At 37.3% G+C, this 19,594-nt stretch overlaps 1 protein-coding gene across 6 annotated transcripts in view; it reads right to left on the bottom strand.

Annotated features, from left to right (window-relative positions):
* CD200 (CD200 molecule) overlaps positions 1-13,748 on the bottom strand; it is a 44,917-nt gene extending 31,169 nt beyond the window's left edge. For 3 of the 6 annotated variants that reach the window (XR_004425356.1, XR_004425355.1, XM_033131166.1), the window contains exons 1-3: positions 13,582-13,748; positions 3,582-3,663; positions 1,596-1,916 (exon numbers count right to left, since the gene is read on the bottom strand). Coding sequence is in view for 4 of the 6 variants with exons in the window: in XM_033131166.1 (XP_032987057.1) it covers positions 1,596-1,916; positions 3,582-3,663; positions 13,582-13,593 (415 nt within the window). In the remaining 2 variants the exon portion in view is untranslated. Of the gene's footprint in view, positions 1-1,595; positions 1,917-2,056; positions 2,197-3,581; positions 3,664-6,142; positions 6,256-13,581 lie in introns of those variants that run through there. The other 3 variants (XM_033131185.1, XM_033131203.1, XM_033131195.1) reach the window with 3 other exon arrangements.
* Between the last annotated feature and the right edge of the window lie 5,846 nt (positions 13,749-19,594).

Here is a 19,594-nt window from a genome sequence, read left to right as displayed (position 1 = left end):
ATGGAGTTAAGAGAAAATAACTAGCTTATGGGAAAAGGACATTATTTTTAGGTCAGCTTTACCCTGTTCCCTTTTTAAAATTCCCTTGACTAATTAGTTCATTTTCATTCAACTATAGTTCGAATATCTCTGCTGAACAAATGTTTTTCTGTGGTTGGCTTTGTAGCTCACAAGATAATTACAGAGCAGTGCTAAATGAAAGCCTGGTCTGTATTTAGAAGTTCAAGAGGTGGGTAGGCTGGAGGAAATGGGGTCATAGGACTGTGGCTCTGTCCAAAGAGTGCCCACACCACTGCGCACTGGGGAAGAGAGATAAAAGTAAAGGAAGATGACTATGGTTGACGTGGCCAGACTGGATGGCAGGATACTCTGGTGTATCAAAGTATGACAAGAGCTAGAGAGTGTGACTAAAAAAAGTCAGTGTAGAAAAGAACAACAATATTACTAGCTACAAGACTCAAAGGAGTCTGATTGTTAGGTAGAAAACAGTACAGAAGATTATGAGGAAAGAAGGGGAGTAGCAGAAAGAGAAAAACATGAGCAAATAGAAAAGAAAAAGAAATGAGAAAAATATCACATAAGAAGGATAAAGAAGAAAAATGAGATAGAAAGAAGGAAGAGAAGGAGGAAGGGAGGGAGGGAGGGAGAAAAAAGAAAAGGAAAAGAGTAGAAGGGAGGATTGGACATAGCGGGAAAAGAGGGAGACAGAATGAAAAGTAGAACTCAAGAAGAAAGCCTGATGTAAGATACTGCAGAGAGGATAGCCAAATAAGTGAAAGAAACTTGTATTTGGTGTTGTCGTACTTTCCTTGCATTCTTATTTACTGAATACCCTCCTCTTATCCCATGGCCAATATACTAGTGTGCTCAGACTCTCACAGTGACATTCCTAATTACCCTAAGTGTCTTTTCCCTCCTAAAACTACCACCATGTCTGCCATGATCAAGTACACTTATTCCTACTACTTAACTCTTGATCTCAGCTACGTGTCAGGAGGAAAGGAATCCTGTCAAACTAAACCTCTTGGATTTTTTTTTTTTTAATGATCATTATGCAGTTAAATCCCCAGTTGACCTCAAGTATGAAGAGCCTCTGCTACATGTCCCCTTATCAATCTTGAGAGGGTCACACTGAAACAAAATGACAGGAACCACCATAACTGGCTCCAGGTCAGCCCAACTTGGCTCTGTCCTTAGATCCAAAACTATTACAGCTATTAGAGAACCAATAGATGATCTACTTCACACTTATTGTGCAGATAAGCAGAGTGGACAGGATTCACCTAAGGTCACATGACTGCTAATGGTAAAGCCAGGTCTGAATCATATCACTGTCATGGAGAACTTGCCTTAATTTACTCCTGCTGATGACAAGGTTCCTCAGAGCAAAGATAACTCCAGGCAGGGACTCAATGTAGCACCATGAACTTTCCAACAACCATAACCAAAATTACCATAAATATGAAACGCTAAGTGTCTTCTCATAAACCTTTCTGGGGATAGGACCCTAAAAAATTAGGTACTATCACCATGTTCCAAACATTCTTGAAAATAACATTTCTAGTCAGAGAAAATGTATTTTCAGAGATTCTCACCAAATAGAGTGAGGCAGGCTTTTCCTAAGACATTCCCAGAACCAAAGGTATTGAAGAGGCATTGGTAACATCCCTCATCCTCCAGGGTGGTATTCCAGAAGGTAATGGTTGAGTTCTGGAGTCCCAGCTCAGTGATGTTTATCTTGTCCTTATAGGCTGGCTGGACCACAACACCATGGGACTTGCTGAAGGTGACCATGTTTTCTGGGCTAGCAGCCTTGATTTTCTGCCATGTCACAACCAAGACTTCCTGGGAAGTTCCCAGAGAGCATCGTAAGGAAGCAGGTGTGTTCAGCAGCTTTTTTTCATCTTGAGTCACCACTTTCATCATGGAATCATAAAAAACATTTAGATTTTAAAAATTAATACATACACAAATACACATTTTTTTATTAAAACAATGCATGTTCAAAGTCAAACACAGAAAATATAGAGAAAAATTCAAAGAAGAAAACATTTACCTACATTCCTGATGTTGCTAGAAAACACAAAGGCAAATCCTCAGGGACAAGAAACTGTATGAAGAATCCCTATAAACTGGCAAGTATGGTAGGTGGAATGAGATTGAATGTGGATATTGCCAGAAAAGACAGAAACATTACTGAGTGTGTTTATGCCAGGAGAGGTAGAAGCCAGGAGCAGGAAAGGACCAATGGAGAGAGTGATTAGTTTAAGTGAAGAGGGTGTGACAGCCCTATACATCACACACACACACACACACACACACACACACACACACAAAGGAAGGGGCAGCAATAGTGGTGTCTGCCTCCAGGAAGTAGTGGTGAATACAGCAACCTAAGGTGGAGAGACATACATGACAATACTCCAGGAGGCTGATAGTAGCGGAGAGCTTTGACAACCAAATGGCAAGCCACACAGTCCCCATTTTTATTGAATGCAGTGCAGAATATAACATGGCAATAATTTCTTCTACCTCTAATGCTAGCTCTTCCTATTGATATGATAGATTATTCAATGGGAAATTTCAATATAATAACAAATAGCCAAACATTTGAGAAAGCTAACACAATGAAAAAGGAATAATAAACTTTACAAATTCAAGAATTCATACCAAAGAAGGAACGATATCATAAACCAACAAACACTAGAACAAGAATAGATGTGATATCTTAGAGTAAAAAGAAACCAGCATTGCAAATAGTATAAATTAGTGATGTGGACGAAAAAGGGGCCACATACTAAACCTGACAAACTCAGGGGAGGCCAGCATGGCAGGCCCTACAAACTCAGACTCTGAAATAAACCACATAGGATGGTGCCAACATAAAAATTCCTAACTAAAAGCAGGTTGTGGCTGGTCTGTAACTTCCTTGGTCTATAGCTTCCTTGACAAAGGTCAGTCTTTACTTTCCCTGAGCCTGTCTATTGTCTTTTTGCATCTAAGATAACATGCCCTTGGAATGTCAAAATAATCCCTTTTTCCGGACCCCTCAAGGCACAACCCACCACACCAGAGCAAGAGACCACAGAAACCCTCATGTTATTCCTATACCCTGATTACCACCTCTATGGACTGTAAAATGCTAACTATTAATTATCCTGTACCCTCCAATGTAAAAGGAGTAGCTATATTTCCAATTTACTTTTTATCCAATCCAAGAGATTCCCCACCCCCAAAGGTTGTATTCATTCATACCCCTTCAATCATTCTCATATCTTTACAAACGTAGGTCATTATTGTTCTAAAAGTTATTCAATTTGATAGGCAAAAAATACCTTAATTTAGAATTTTTTCATGTCTGGTTTTATCTACAGAAAGAGTGGGTAAACAGCAAAGTCTTCTACTTTGAAAACAAAACTGTGGGAAAAAGAAAGAACCACTTTCACTCCTCCAAGTGAATTATATGTTTAAACAATTCATGCATACAAATGAACCAGGACAGCACAAACAATAGTGGCCAAACATCTGCACTCCAGAAATCATGTTTCCCGGACTGCAAACAGGGAACTGAGTATCTTTACCTTGTGCCCTGCATAGCGTCACTGCAGCCAAGAACCAAATCAGTCTGTAGGTAGAGAGATGACAGAAGAACCTCCCGAACACCTGAAGACAGAGAGCACAGTACAAAAATGGATGTTCGGATGTGGACAAAGCTAAGGCAGCTTCAGTCTCATTGCTATCTCAGGGAATACTGCAGCTAACGTTCTAACCCACAGAGAACTTTGGTTTTGTGGAAGTAGAACCAGACACTATAAATGAAAGAAATAACAGAGTCTGCTCAGGATATGCGAAAGGAAAACAGTAGTGTGGCTCCTTCATCATGGCAACCCCTAGCAATTTGAGGTCTTGCTCCTAAAGCCACCATGGTCAACAGCAAGATCTCAAAGATATCTGGGGAAAACAAACTGCCATAAATATACACAGAAAACACAGAGACTACTAACGTTAGAGAGCACCCATTTCCAAAATAATCCACATCTGTTAATATTAAAAATTAACTCAGGGGTTTAACCACTTGTCAAAAACAGGTGACTGTCTTGCAGTTGGATGAGGTAGATTTTCCTGCAAATTCTGCTAATTTTATATAAATTGTACTTTTTAAAAACCAGTAATGGCTTTATTTATTTTTTTCTTCATTGCTTTATTTTCATGTATCTGGGCAGAAATCCTTGGCCTTTTTAAAAATCATGTTGGTATTTAAAGAAATGTTATTCTGAGTATCATTTTGCTATAAAATGAGAGGGCAGAATGTAGACAGACTTATTTCTCTGTGCAGTAGCCCCTGGGTCCAATCACTTGGTCCACGTATGTGTGTTCATTGTAAGGGGTACAGGCAAGAAATATAACCTTTCCCTATATTTTTTGTATGTTTCTAGGTTTTCTATAATATAAGTGTGTAAGAAATGTGTATTTCTCTGTATTTTCCTTTAACTGAACTTCATTTTTATTTCATGTTGCCTTTTCAGCTAGAGGTAGAAATTTAGTTTCAGTCAATATCTCATTATCTCTGTCAATTCAGCTTCCTGCCAACCCAACACTTCACGATTGTCTCAACTCTGGCATTGCATCTACATTCCTGGGAGCATACATAGTAATACCAAGCCATGGGACAGGGCTACTAACACTTAGTTACAAACATCTATCCATGCTGGCATTCCCTAAGGCTGCTGTGTTTCCTCAAGTTATCAGGGTCATCAGTCTCTGCAATTAACTCTTGTGCTTATAAGGTGTTCTCTCTCATTCTCTTATGTTCTCCCCGATCCCATGCTCCTGGATTCTTCTTGTGCTTGGCAAAGAGAAATTCTACAAGCCTCTCTGCCTAGACTCCCATGTATCTATACATTTCTGTTTTACTGTTCCATTGCCATGACTGGTAGGCTGGCCTCTCCCACAGTCTCCTCCTTCCCCACAGGAAAGCAAGACACAAGTGCTTTCTATTTCTGAATTCTAACACCTATCTATACGTTCTATTTACCATTCTCTTGAACTCCCCACTTCTGGGGGAAAGGCACAGGGCTTCCTTTTCAGGACACAAACTCATGTCTGAATATAGACATTAGTCAGTCCCTCTTTGCTTTCCCTGACTAGGAAATACTTATTTCCCCTAGAATCAGAAAATCTGGTTCTTCCATCACCCTCCATTCTTCTCATCAACTCTTTCTGGAATGAATGTATATCCTTGATCTTTCAGCATTTAGGCTTTTTAAAACTCACTTAGGCACTTGCTATTTTAGAATTTTGGCTTCTGAAACTGAAAAGTCTTTGACATTTCAATTCAACACCATTATTTTTTTAAACCATCATGTGTCTCTCTCACCTAGAAATCCAAGTTTTATCAAAGGCTGAGATGAAGAATACTGAAAAATCTGTGTTTTAGGACCAGAGACAAAGCAGGCACACACCAAAACACAAGATATGTAAGTGGGAGCCAGCAATGTTTAAGACACAAAGACACAGTGATTGAGGCAAAGGGAACTAGAAGGAAAGCCTTGTTATAAAATTTTTGCATATTTACTCTGGCTGACGTGAATTGCGGCTAGCAGAAATACTAGATGTGTGAGCTAGGACAATTTCTTTTACTCTCTAAAATGCAGAGGAAATAATAGTACCGACCTCTGTTAAAAAGACTAATGAGGAGAGGTTCCAAGATGGTGGAGTAGATAAATGCTGTAATTGCTTTCTCCCGAGACCACATTACAATTACAGCTAAATTATAGAATAATCAACCTGGAGAACCATCTGCAGTCTAGCTGAACAGAAGTTTTATAACAAGGATATAAAGAAGAAGCCACATAGTAGGAGTGGTGGAGATGTGGAACATGTGGCCCCACACTTGCCTGTGGAGGTTGAGATTCGAGAAAGATATCTCAGCCATGTAGGTCTCACCTGGAGGAGCGAGGAACCACAGCCCCACACCAAGCTCCCCAACTCCAAGTACCAGGGCTGGGAAGAGAAGCCCCCACAACATCTGACTGAAAAACAATGAGGATTCTGACCATCCAGGGGGGATGGAAGGCTGCAGGAAATATAAACATCCTCTTAAAGGGCCCACACACAAACTCACTCGCTTGCAGGCACTCACCATAGGCTCCGGCAGAGGGTCAGTGATTTGGGAGGCATCAGAGACATACAGAGAGAGACTGAGTTGTGTGGCTTTAGGGCGAGGACTAGAGGGACAGTCACTATTTTCCCTGTGTAGAGTCCTCCTCTAATGCACCTGGCAGAAGGGTGCCGTATTTCCTGTGTTGAGTCAGCCCCCACACAGCCAAAGCTGAACCTGCATTGTCCTGGTGAACTCCACTTGCTCAACCGGCTCTCTCCACCCTGGTGGCTGCCTGTGACCCCGCCCCACACAACTTGTGCAATGCCGAAGACATTTTCTTGTCCAGCAAGCAGCCCTACCAGCATTTCATGTTTTCTTGGACAACCCCAGGCCTCAAGCTGGCAGCAGCTGGCCTCGAAGTGATCTGAGGCTTTTGCTGAGTAGCTCCAAGCTCACCACTAGCATCAAACCACAAGCTACATTAACCTGGTGAACATTCGTCCCATTTTGGTGACCCCCTGAGGCCCTGCCTCATCCAACTCATGTACCATTTTAGGTTCTATCAGTAGCTGAGCCATACAGGAGGGGGCAAGCAGCAACAGGCCTTGAGGTGTCCTGAGCTTTTTGCAGAGCTACCCCAGGCCCAGTGCTGGTGGCAGCCATCCTCAGTTCATGGCTCTAGGTCCAGCTCATGCCTTTTCCACATGCCTCTAGGTCCAGCTCAGGCAGTGATCAACTGTGGATCATTTGAGTTCCTAGCAGGTAGTCACCAGCCATTCACAAACAGTAGTTGACCTGTGCCTGCACCAGAGCCCTTCCCAAGATGCCCCAGAAGCAACATACCTGGAGGTTGACTTCAGACCACAGCGGAGCACCACCCAATTAGCCTTGCAAGTGGCACACACAAAGGGTGCTCTTAGCAGGCAAAAAAGCCTACTGGGGAGAATCTTGCTCCATGGGATAAGCCCTCCACACAGAAGCTGTAAGCTGTGGACGTGGCCAAACCCCACAGTCAGTCAAACTGAGGGTCAACCCATGCACTGATGTGCTAACAGCAATCAAGGCTCACCTACAACAGGCGGGCACACACCACCCACACAAGGGACACTCTTGGAACAGCCAGTGCAGGTGACCAGGAGACTGTGCCACTGGGTCCCACAGGACATCTACTACATAAGGCCATCTGGCCAAGACTGGGAGACATAGCAGATCTACCTAATACATAGAAACAAGCAAAGAGAGGCAGTAAAAATGGGGAAACAAAAACAATATGTCCCAAATGAAAGAACAGGAGAAAACTCCAGAAAAAAAAAATAAACAAAACAATGGTTATAAGGAGGCTCAAGGAACTTAATGAGAACTTCAACAAAGAGATAGTAAGCATAAAGACAGACATAAAATCCATAAAATTAAAAAGTCAGAAATGAAAAATACAATAACTGAAATGAGGAATGCACTAGAAGGAATCACCAGCAGACTAGTTGAAGTAGAGGACCAAATCAGTGATTTCGAAGATAAGGTAGAAGAAAATACCCAATTGGAACAACAACAAAAAATAAAAATAAAAAATAAACCAAAATGAAGATACTTTTCAAAACTTCTGGGACAATATCTAGTGTAACAACATTCACATCATTGGGGTACCAGAAGGAGAAGAGAGAAAGCAAAGCATTGAGAACCTAAATCAAGAAATAATGACTGAAAACTTTTCAACCTGGTGAAGAAAATAGACATACAAGCCCAGAAATTGCAGAGTCCCAAACAAGATGAACCCAAACAAGCCCAAGCAAGGACACATTATAATTAAAATGGCAAAGGTTAAAGACAAAGAGAGACTCCTAAAAGCAGCAAGAGAAAAGCAACTAGTTAATTACAAAGGAGCTCCCATAAAATTGTCAGCTGATTTCTCAAGAGCAATCTTGCAGGCCAAAAGGCATTGGCATAAAACATTCAAAATTATGCAAAGTAAGGACCTACAAGCTATCTAAGGACTCTACCTGCCAAGCTGTCATTTAAAATTGTAGGAGAGAAAAAGAGCTTCCCAGACAAGAAAAAGTTAAAGAAGTTCATCACCACCAAAGAAGTATTACAGAAATGTTAAAGGGGCTTCCTTAAGAACAACAAAGGGGGAGAAGAACATAAATGTGAATAATAAAATGGCAATAACAATGTATCTATGAATAATCATTTTAAATGTGAATGGATTAAATACTCCAATCAAAAGACATAGGGTAGCTGAATAAATAAGAAAATAAAATCCATACATATGCTGCCTATAAGAGACCCACTTTAGATCAAGACACAAAAAGACTGAAAGCAAAGGGATGGAAAAAGACATTCCATATGTATGGAAACAAACAAACAAAAAGTTGGGGTAGCAATAATTATAACAGACAAAATAGACTTTAAAACAAATGCTATAATAAGGGACAAAGAGGGACATTACATAAAGATAAAGGGATCCGTCCAACAAGAGGATATAACTCTTGTAAACATTTATGAACCCAACATAGGAGCACTAACTATATAAAACAAATATTAACCAACATAAAGGGAGAGATTAACAGTAATACAATCATACAATGGCCTTTATAATACAATAATACAATGGATTGTAACACCCTATTGACACCAGTGGACAAATCTACCAGACAGAAAATCAACAAGGAAACAGCAGACTTAAATGACACACTAGATCAGATGGATTTAATTGATATTTTTCGATTATTTCAACCCAAAACAGAAGAATATACATTCTTTTCAAGTGCATATGGAACATTTTCCACTATAGACTACATGTTAGGCCACAAAATAAATCTCAGTAAATTTTTAAAAATTGAAATAATATCAAGGTCTTCTCTAACCACAATGGTATGAAACTGGAAATCAATTACAAGAACAAACAAACAAACTGGAAAACACATAAACACATGGTGGCTAAATAACATGCTACTAAATAATGAATGGATCACAAATGAAATCAAGAAAGAACTCCAAAATACCTTCAAACAAATGAAAATGAAAACACATGGTCCCAAAAATCTATGGGATACAGCGAAAGCAGTCAGAAGAGGGAAATTCACAGCAATACAGGCCTACCTCAAGAAAGAAGGAAAACCTCAAATAAACAATGTAACTTTACACCTAAGGGAACTGGAAAAAGAACAGCAAACAAAGACCAAAGTGAGTGGAAGGAATGAAATAATAAAGATTAGAGTAGAAATAAATAAAATAGAGGCTTAAAAAAATACAGAAGATCAATGAAACCAAGAGCTGCTTCTTTGAAAAGATAATCAAAATTGATAAATCTTTAACCAGAGTCATCAAGAAAAAAGAGAGATGATCCAATAAATAAAATTAGAAATGAAAGAGAAGTGACAACTGACACCACAGAAATACAAAAAATTATAAGAAAATACTATGATGAACTATTTGGCCAACAAATTGGACAACCTGGAAGAAATGGATAAATTTGTAGAAACAGACAATCTTCCAAGACTGAATCAAGAAGAAAGAAAATCTGAAAAGAGGGATTACTACTAACAAAATCAAATCAGTAATCAAAACACTCCCAACAAACAAAAGTCCTGAATTTTTCACAGGTAAATTTTACCAAACATTCAAAGAACTAACACCTATCCTTCTCAAACTATTCCAAAAATTTAAAGAGGAGGGAAAACTCCCAAGCTCATTTTACAAGACCACCATTATTAATTCTAAAACCAGACAAAGATATTACAAAAAAAAAAAAAAATTATGGGCTGATATTCCTGAATGACAGATGCAAAAATCCTCAACAAAATATTACCAAACCGAAATTCAGCAGTACATTAAAAAAGATTATACACCATGGTTAAGTAGGATTTATTCCTGGAATGGCAAGGTTCATTGAATATCTGCAAATCAATTAACGTGATACACCACATAAACAAAAGAAAGATAAAAATCACATGATCATATCAATAAATGGAGAAAAGGTATTTAACAAAATCTAGCATCCAATTTATGATGAAAACTCTCAGCAAAGTGGAAGTAAAGGGACCATACCTCAACATAATAAAGGCTATGTATGACAAACCCCCAGGGAAAAGCTAAAAGTGGTCTCCTTAAGATCAGGAACAAGAGAAGGATGCCCACTTTCACCACTTTTATTCAACATAGTGTTGGAAGTTCTAGCCACAACAGTCAGAAAAGAAAAAGAAATAAAAGGCATCTAAATTGGAAAGGAAGAAGTAAACTGTCATTATTTGCAGATGACATGATGCTATATATAGAAAGCCCAAAAGATTCCACCAAAAAACTATTAGAACCAATAAATGAATTCAGTAAAGTAGCAGGATACAAAATCAGTATTCAGAAATCAGTTGCAATTTTAGACACCAATAATGAACTGTAAAAAGGAGAAATTAAGAGAACAATCCCATTTACAATTGTATAAGAAACAACAAACAAAAAACCTAGGAATAAATTTAACCAAGGAGGTCAAAGACCTGTCCTTGGAAAATTATAAAACACTGAAGAAAGAAATTAAAGAAGACACAAATAAATAGAAGTATGTATTATGCTCATGGATAGGAAGAATTAATATCATTAAAATGTCCGTACTACCAAAGAAATCCATAGACTCAATGCGACCCCTATTAAAATGCCAATGGCATTTTTCATAGAACCAGAACAAATAATCTTACAATTTATATGGAACCACAAAAGACCCTGAATAGCCACAGCAATCTTGAAAATGAAGAACGAAATTGGAGGTATCACACTACTTGATGTCAAACTATACTATACGGTTATAGTAATGAAAACAGCATGGTACTGGCATAAAAACAAACACACAGATCAATGGAACAGAATAGAGAGCCCAGAAAAAAACCCACACCTGTATGATCATTTAATCTATGACGAAAGAGGCAAGCATAGAGTGTGGGGTAAAGACAGTCGATTCTATCAATGCCGTTGGGAAAACTGCAAAAAAAAAAAAAAAAGAAAGAAAGAAACTGGACCACATAAAAGAACAAACTCAAATGGATTAAAGACTTAAATGTTAAGATCCAAAATCATAACATTCCTAGAAGAAAACAGGCAGCAAACTCTCTGAAATGGCTCTTAGTAATCTTTTTTTTCTGATCTATCTTCTCAATCAAGGGAAACAAAAGGAAAAATAAAGAAATGAGACTACATCAAACTAAAATGTTTCTGCACAGCTAAAGAAACCACCAACAGTCTACTGAACGGAAGAAGATAGTCACCAATGATACATCTGATAAGGGCTTAATATCCAAAATTTATAAAGAACTCATACAACTCAACACCAAAAAACCCCCAACAATCCAATTAAAAAATGGGAAGAGGACCTGAATAGACATTTCTCCAAAGAGGACATACACATGCCCAATAGACATATGAAAAGATGCTCAACATCACTAATCATCAGAGAAATGCAAATTAAAACCACAATGAGCTATCACTGTCAGAATGGCTATCATCAATAAATCAACACACAAGTGTTGGTGAGAATGTGTGAAAAAGGGAACCCTTGTACACTGCTGTGGGATTGAAAATTGGTGCCACCACTATGGAATAGTTTGGAGTTTCCTCAAAAAATTAAAAATAGAACTACCTTATGATCCAGCAATTCCACTTCTAGGTATTTATCCAAAGAAATCAAAAACACTAATTTGAAAAGATATATGCACCCCTATGTTCATTGCAGCATTATTTACAATAGCCAAGATATAGAAGCAACCTAAGTGCCCATCAATAGACGACTGAATATATAGATACATATATACAATGGAATATTACTCCACCATAAAAAAGAATGAAATCTTACTACTTGAGACAACACGGATGGACCAAGAGGGTATTATGATAAGTGAAATAAGTCAGACTGAGAAAGACAAATACCATATGATCTCACTTATATGTGGAATCTAAAGAACAAAGTAAACAAGCAAACAAAACAGAAACAGACTCAGATACAGAGAAGCTGATGGTTGTCAGAGGGGAGGGAAGTTGGAGAGTTCGGTGAAAAAAGGTGAAGGGATTAAGAAGTATAAATTGGTAGTTACAAAATAGTCATGGGGATGTAAAGAACAGCATAGAGAATATAGTCAATAATGTTACAACAACTATGTTCAGTGCCAGGTGGGTACAAGACTAATTGGCAGATCACTGCATAAATTATATAAATGTCTAACCACTATACCTAAAACTAATATAAAATAATATCGAATGTCAACTGTAACTGAAAAACAAAATAATGTAACACAATAAAATAAAAAAAGAATAGTGACTGATACAATTAATCATTAAATAAATGTTGGTGTTATCTCACTGGGTTACTATGAGAATTAAGCATTTAAGGCGCTTAATACAGTGCCTAAGATATAGTAAATGCCAATATGTGCTAGGTAGCTAAAAAAATTAATTTATCCAATCATATATAGGGAGTATAATAATGCAAATGGAGAAGTCCACTTCTACCTCTTGCCAAGAGGGCCAGGTTTCACAGAGACAGGGTCTTACCTGATAGCTGCCTCCTGGCAGCTACATACATATCTCTTTCCTTAGGTCCAAATGCTAACCCCATCACACGTAGTCACATGGATTTGGAAAAATTAACCTCTCTGATTCTTTGTTCATTTGTAAAACCAGGTAATAATTCCTCCTTCGAAGGATAGTTGTGAAAATTAAGGGCACCTGGTATGCAGTAAACACTAGCTTGATGGCCACCATTCTCCTTTGTTAAGAAAGATATCGAAATAACTGGCTGTATGGTCTTGCCAATAAACTATATATGACAAAAAATTATCTTGAGACATTACTTGTATTTGGATTTTAATTTTTTTATTAATTTTATTATTTTATTAATTATACCAATGTAAATGAAAATCCTCCTTTTCATTTCGTGTCATCTAAACAGCTCCTGAATATACAAGATGTCTGTCTCTCTTATATACCCTGAGTTCTAACCCTGATTTATCTAATCCTTTACGGCTTCCCAAGCAAAGGCCCTTTGGATGGAGAAAGAGGCTGGAGGAGCAAGGAGGGAGCTATGTATCCTGGAGAGATAAGCCCCGAATTCTGCAGCCCCACCCCAGCTGTTGATGCCAACATGGAGCCAAAATAGCACCTTCTATCCCCTTTATGGCTGCGCGTTTTAAAGTAGAATGTGCTTTTCCAGCTTCCAGTGGGCCTCTCAGTCCTGCCAGTCTGCTGAAAGGAACCTTAAAGGCTAATCTGGGGAGGCATCTTCGGAGACCCGGCTTGGCAGCATCTTTTTTTCAGAGAACCAGGACGCAGAGACCTCCTGGAAACCAGCCAGCAAATCTGCTTCTCAGCGTACTCTGGCTTACGCGGCAGACGAGTCTAGAGGAAGCCGCAGCCTGGGGCACTCAGCCCGCTGCCAACCCAGGCCACCGGCGCGACCTCGCCCACCCTGCGCCTTCCTTCCCGAGCCCGGCCCGGCTCACCAGCCTCTCCATCCTCGGTCCTGTCTGCGCGGAATGGCCGGCTTCAGCTGGAAAACCCAAGGGCTCTCACGCAGGAGCAGGCTGCGCACCTTGTGGGGGGAGCTCTGTGGAGTGAGGCGGGTCCTACCAGCTCCTATGCAGCCCACGTCCTTTCTGCCGGGCACAGCACGCCTCCAACGCTAGCCCCTCCCACACTATACAGGCGCAGAGCCCTCCAGGTGGTGTCCAGTTTCAAGTGGGTAATTAAATGCTGCTATTATTCTCTCCTATTTTCATAATATTTTGCATTTTTCAGAGGTGGCAATTGGAGGAACTGAGAAAGTGTTTGAACAAAAAACACCTTTTTTCCATTTTTATTTTATGAATAGAGAGAGAAAGAAAATGGGGCGGGGGGTATATATAGGGAGACACATTAACTGCATTAGCACTGGGAGGACTAACAATCTGCGCTGCTGAGCAGGCAGGTAGGAAACGAAGATTTTTGCGAAATGTTTTTCAGTCTCCCCAAATGTGACCTATGAAAACGAAAAATGCTGAATTTAACCAACAGACACTTAAAAAAATAAATGTACATTTATTTTCATTCAGAATCAAATTCTATATTCAAGCTTCTTTTTGTTGTCTTTTTTTTTTTTCTTCTTCTTTACTGCTAGGAATTTCCTTCCATTTGCACTGATGATGAGGATTCTTCTGATTTTAACAAGTTTTCAGAGTTTGGGGCGCTTAAAAAAAAAAAAGACAACCAAATTAATGAAATGTTCAACTCCTGAAGCCTTTTCTATTTCCCTGCCACCTCTGACAAGGTGCAGGGAGAGAGCTTTTACTTAAGGATCCATGGGGATGTAAGTCCAAGGGCTGTAAATAATAAAATGACTGAATTTTTTCAGAAAAATCAGAAACATAAAATACACATATTGATAGGACTAAAAGAGTCATGGACTGTCAAACAGGATACATAAGAGAAAGCCAACTTATAGACATTATTATAGTAAAATTAAGAAGATCAAATTAAGAAAACCAAAGAGAAAAATTCTAAAATCTTCAAAAATGAAAAGAGACAGACACATAAAGAAAAAAGAATCAACGTGACATTAAATGTCACAGGGCAGTGCTGTATGCAAGAAGGCCATGAGTTACTTTTCAAAGTGTTGGGAAAAAAATAACTTTGAATTCCATTTTGTCTTTTATAAATATTCTACACAGATATATTTTCTTTTTAAAAAACTTTTTATTTTTAAATTATATGCATCATTCATAGATGAAAAAGTACATGCATGCATACATGCAACATACAACTTGAATTGTCATAGAGTAAACATACTTACCTAACCAGAAGCAAAACAAAAAACTGAATATTACGAGCTCTCCAGAGCCTCTTCCACTCCCTTTACTTGCCCTTCCTGTCACCACAACCCTCCAACCACTCTCCTACTTTTAGCATTATAGTAGGTTTGCCTGCTTGTGAACTTTTTATAAATAACACTATACAAGTAGAGTATGTCTTCATTTGTATCTACATTCTTTCACTCAACAGTAGATTTGAAAAATTCTTCTATGTTATGGCATGTAGTCATAGTTCATCCATTCTCACTGCTGTATACTATCTCATTCTGTAAATACTGCATACCACATTTATTTATCTATTCTACTATTAATGGACATTTGTTTGTTTTCTAGTTTGGGTTTATTTTAATAGTGGTGCTTTAAACATTCTTATAGATGGTTTTTAATAACCATATTTAATTATTCTGTTAGATTATTTTTTATTTTTGCCAGATTTATCTTTTTCTAATGCTTTATTTTTAATCTTTCTGTATTCTTTTATTTAATGTGTAGATATTTTCTAGATGGTATTTTGCTGGACCTGATTAATTTTTAAAGTGTACTGAAAGCCTCTGTCATAGATATTATGAGCAAAATATTATAAAACTATAGAATGAAAAACAGATTTTATCAAGCATATGATTCTCAGAAAATTTATTACATCAAGACTCTCCTTGAAGACATTTTAGCAAACAGCATTCTAGATAACAGAAAAATGAATACAGGAGGATGCTACATAGAAAGATATAGAGAAAGGGTAAATAACTTATCAAAATTTATAATTATCTAAAAAAGAGGAAAGGTCCCAAAAATTAAAAATAATTTAATAATTCAACAAATAATTAAATAATTCAAACCTACATGGAAGGGGGAAATGGGTTAGGAAATCAGATTACAAAAGATAGGTAAGAATTATGCCAAGGTATATATGTTTAAGAAATTGACATTAAAGATAAATGTAAGTATTATCCTTAGTAAGTTAGGGGGAAATTGAGAAGCATGAGCATAAAATATGACTCAAACTGCAAAAGAATATTAAACCTAAAGAAAAGTAGCATAGGAGTAAAAAGGAAAATATTACTAAAATGAAATATGAAAGTAAAAAATAAAATGGAAAAAAAAGTCCTATTTTGTTAGCAATTACAGCATACACAAATAAGTTTAAAACCTGAAAGTTAGATACTTGCGATATAAAAGAATGAACAAAGAGGTGGAAAAAAAATCCCTGCCATCATGGAGCATGAACATTGCTTTAAATATTATTTGGAAAAGAAGAAATCACTTAAATAATTTTAAACTTTGCAAAAAATGACATTTAAAATTCTTGAACACATTTAAAGGAGCACTGCAAGCCAATTTATCATCTTAACTAAGTTTATCAGATACCAAGATTAAGCAAAAGAAGCAGTGAATTCAATGAAGTAACAGAGACTGATAAAATAAAACTAAAGGCAAAAAAGATCAATAAAAAAGGAACAAACTTAAATAACATAAAAAAATTTTTTCTGATTGGAAAGTCACATGCAAAAGAATGAAACTAAACTGCTCTCTGTCACCATGTACCAAAATTAACTCAAAATGGATCAAAGACCTAAACATAAGACCTGAAACAATAAACTGCATAGAAGGAAGCACAGGTACTAAACTTGTAAACCTTGGGTTCAAAGAGGATTTTATGAATTTAACCTCAAAGGCAAGGGAAATAAAAGCTAAAATAAATGAATAGGACTATATCAAACTAAAAAGCTTCTGCACAGCAAAAGAAACCATCAACAAAACAAGAGGCAACCAACCAAACGGGAGAAGACATTTGGAAACAACACCTCTGATAAGGGGCTAATAACCAAAATATATAAGGAACTCATACAACTCAACAACAAAAAAACAAGCAATCCAATTGCAGAGGACAGAGGGCAGAGGACATGAACAGAAACTTCTCCCAATAAGACATACAAATGGCCAAAAGATATATAAAAAAAAGTTCAACCTCACTAGCTATTAGGGAAATGCAAATAAAAACCACAATGAGATACCGCCTCATACCAGTTAGGATGGTTATCATCAACAAGAGAAATAATAACAAGTGCTGGAGAGGGTGTGGCGAAAAAGGAACCCTCATACACTATTGGTGGGAATGAAAAGAGGATGGAGGTTCCTCAAAAAATTAAAAATAGAATTACCATATGCCCAGAAATCCCTTTCCTGGGTATCTATGCCAGAAATCTGAAAACATTTACCTGTAAAGATATATGTACTTTGATGTTCATTGCAGCATTATATACAGTGGTCAAGACATGGAAGGACACCAAAGTGTCCTTCAATAGATGATTAGATAAAGAAGATGTGGTATACATACACAATGGAATACTACTGTGCCATAAGAAAAGATAAAATGCTGCCATTTGTGACAACATGAATGATCTTGAGATTATTATGCTAAATTAGTCAGACAGAACCATATAACTTCACTCATATGTGGGATATAAAACTGAAGGCAACAAAGGAACAAGACAAACAAAGACACAAAAACTCATAAATACAGGTAACAGTTTAGTGGTTACCAGAGGGTAAGGGGAGAGGGGCGGTGGTAGAAGAGGGTAAAGGGAGTCAAATATATGGTGAGGGAAGGAGAACTGACTCTGGGTGGTGAACACATAGTGCGATATACAGATAAGGTACACTTGAAACCCATGTAATTTTATTAACCTTTGTCATCCCAATATGTGATAATAAAAAATAGATGAATAACAAATACATAATCATACTTATTAATAATCAGAAAAAAACACACAAATCAAAGCAGTCATTATTTGGTGATGGTGAGAGGGGTCCTGAATCACAGAATATATAGAAACATTTAAAGACATTGATATTAATATAGCCTCATTTGAAACCACTAGTTCATGAAACTGGATTATATAAACAAACATTTGTTTCCACTTATTTTAAAAATCATAATTGTTGTTTCCAAACGGATGATTAAATATAGAAGGTTAAGTCTTAACTTTGACAGCAAAAATTAACATAGCTGCCAATTACCTGTGTGCAGGAACAAAGTGGCTCATAGGGGTCTCCACTTCAGGCTGTCTCAGCAGGCTTTCACGTACGTTCTCTGACCTAGGCATGTAATGACATTGACGTATCCATAGATGAAAACAACCCAAATATTTCCCCTTATGCCCAACACTGTACATTACAATGTACTGCCATTGTAAGAGTATACTATGAATAAAAAATTGAGAGATTCAGATTCAAATTCTCTGGAAAGATTGATCAAAATATCTTTTCAATGCTTAGTTCAGTAGAAAAGTACACCAATATAGAACTTGCAAGTTACTTTTACTCCACAATAGTGATAGTCATAACTTATGATTTGTCCTTTGGCGAATATATCCACTAGACTCCCAAATTTATAACTCTTGGCCTTATCTGCGCTATATATTTCAGATTCATATACATTGATAATTGACATATTCCCTTGGGTATCAAATAGGCATTGAAAAATTAACATGTTCAAAATAGAACCCTCCAAAATTTCTTCTTTCCCTGATTGTTCCCATATTTGTAAAAGATTCCTTCATCTATGCCAAAAGGTTTAGAATCATCAGGATGACTTTCGTTTTCACTCTTTTTCCACATCTTAGTCATCAGCAAATCTTGTCATCCTAAACATATTCTTCATCTCTCAATTCCCACTGCTACCATCCTAGTCTAGACCACTGTTGATTCCCATCTTGACTACGGCAATCATCTCTTAAAAATCTCATCCCTTTCATTCTTGACTTTCAAGAAACTATGTCCACATTCCAGCAAGAAAGATCTTTTAAAACTATAAATTAGGTATTTGTACTCCCTTGTTTTAAATACTTCAATGGATTCATATTGCAGATAGTAAAAATCCCAAATACCTTTCCAGGCCTGTGAGCCTTACCTGTTCTGGCCCGCATCTCTATTTCTAAATCATTCTTTTAGCCACACTGACATTTACTTTTTTCCTTGGGACACGCCAAACTCACTCCCACCTTGGGATTTACATTAATACTTCCTTCTTTTGACTGGAACACTCTTCACCAAGAACTTCATTCACAACTTTTTCTGTTTTCACTCAGTTCTCAGTTTAAATGTCACTTCTTGACAGAGATTACTCAACATAAACTAGCCTCAGAGTCTTTTCAATTATGTCATTCTGCTTTGTTTTCTAAATAGTACTTATCACTACACGGTATTTTCTATTTTCTTGGCTTTATTTTTTTGTTTTTGGGGGGATTTTTTGTATCCTTTCTTTAACAACCTCTCCCCTCTGAGAAGTAAGCTTCTGAAGGCAAACAACTGGTCTGTTTTAGATGTGTCTCTGTTTCCCCTACTGAGAACAATGCATAGCAATATATAGGCATTCCAGAAGTACCGTATTTTGCCGTGTATAATGCATACTTTTTAGCCCAAATTTGTGAGGAAAAAATAAGGATGCGCATTATAATGCGTAGTACTAATTTCGTTATCTATATAAATGTTTAATTCTTTTATTTATGCTTATGAGATAAAAGCGTAACTCTAGAAATCAATAACGATATCCATATGCAAAATAATACCCTGAAATAAAATAATCAGTTTTGTTGAACTTACGATGAAATTGCAATGAAGAGTTCTTGGCCTTCTATTAGGTTGGTGCAAAAGTAATTGCGGTTTAACA

The sequence above is a fragment of the Rhinolophus ferrumequinum genome, chromosome 2 (assembly GCF_004115265.2).
Source record: "Rhinolophus ferrumequinum isolate MPI-CBG mRhiFer1 chromosome 2, mRhiFer1_v1.p, whole genome shotgun sequence".
Lineage (NCBI taxonomy): Eukaryota > Metazoa > Chordata > Mammalia > Chiroptera > Rhinolophidae > Rhinolophus > Rhinolophus ferrumequinum.
Note: the sequence above shows the minus strand (reverse complement) of the source record. Positions and strands in the feature narration are given on the sequence as shown.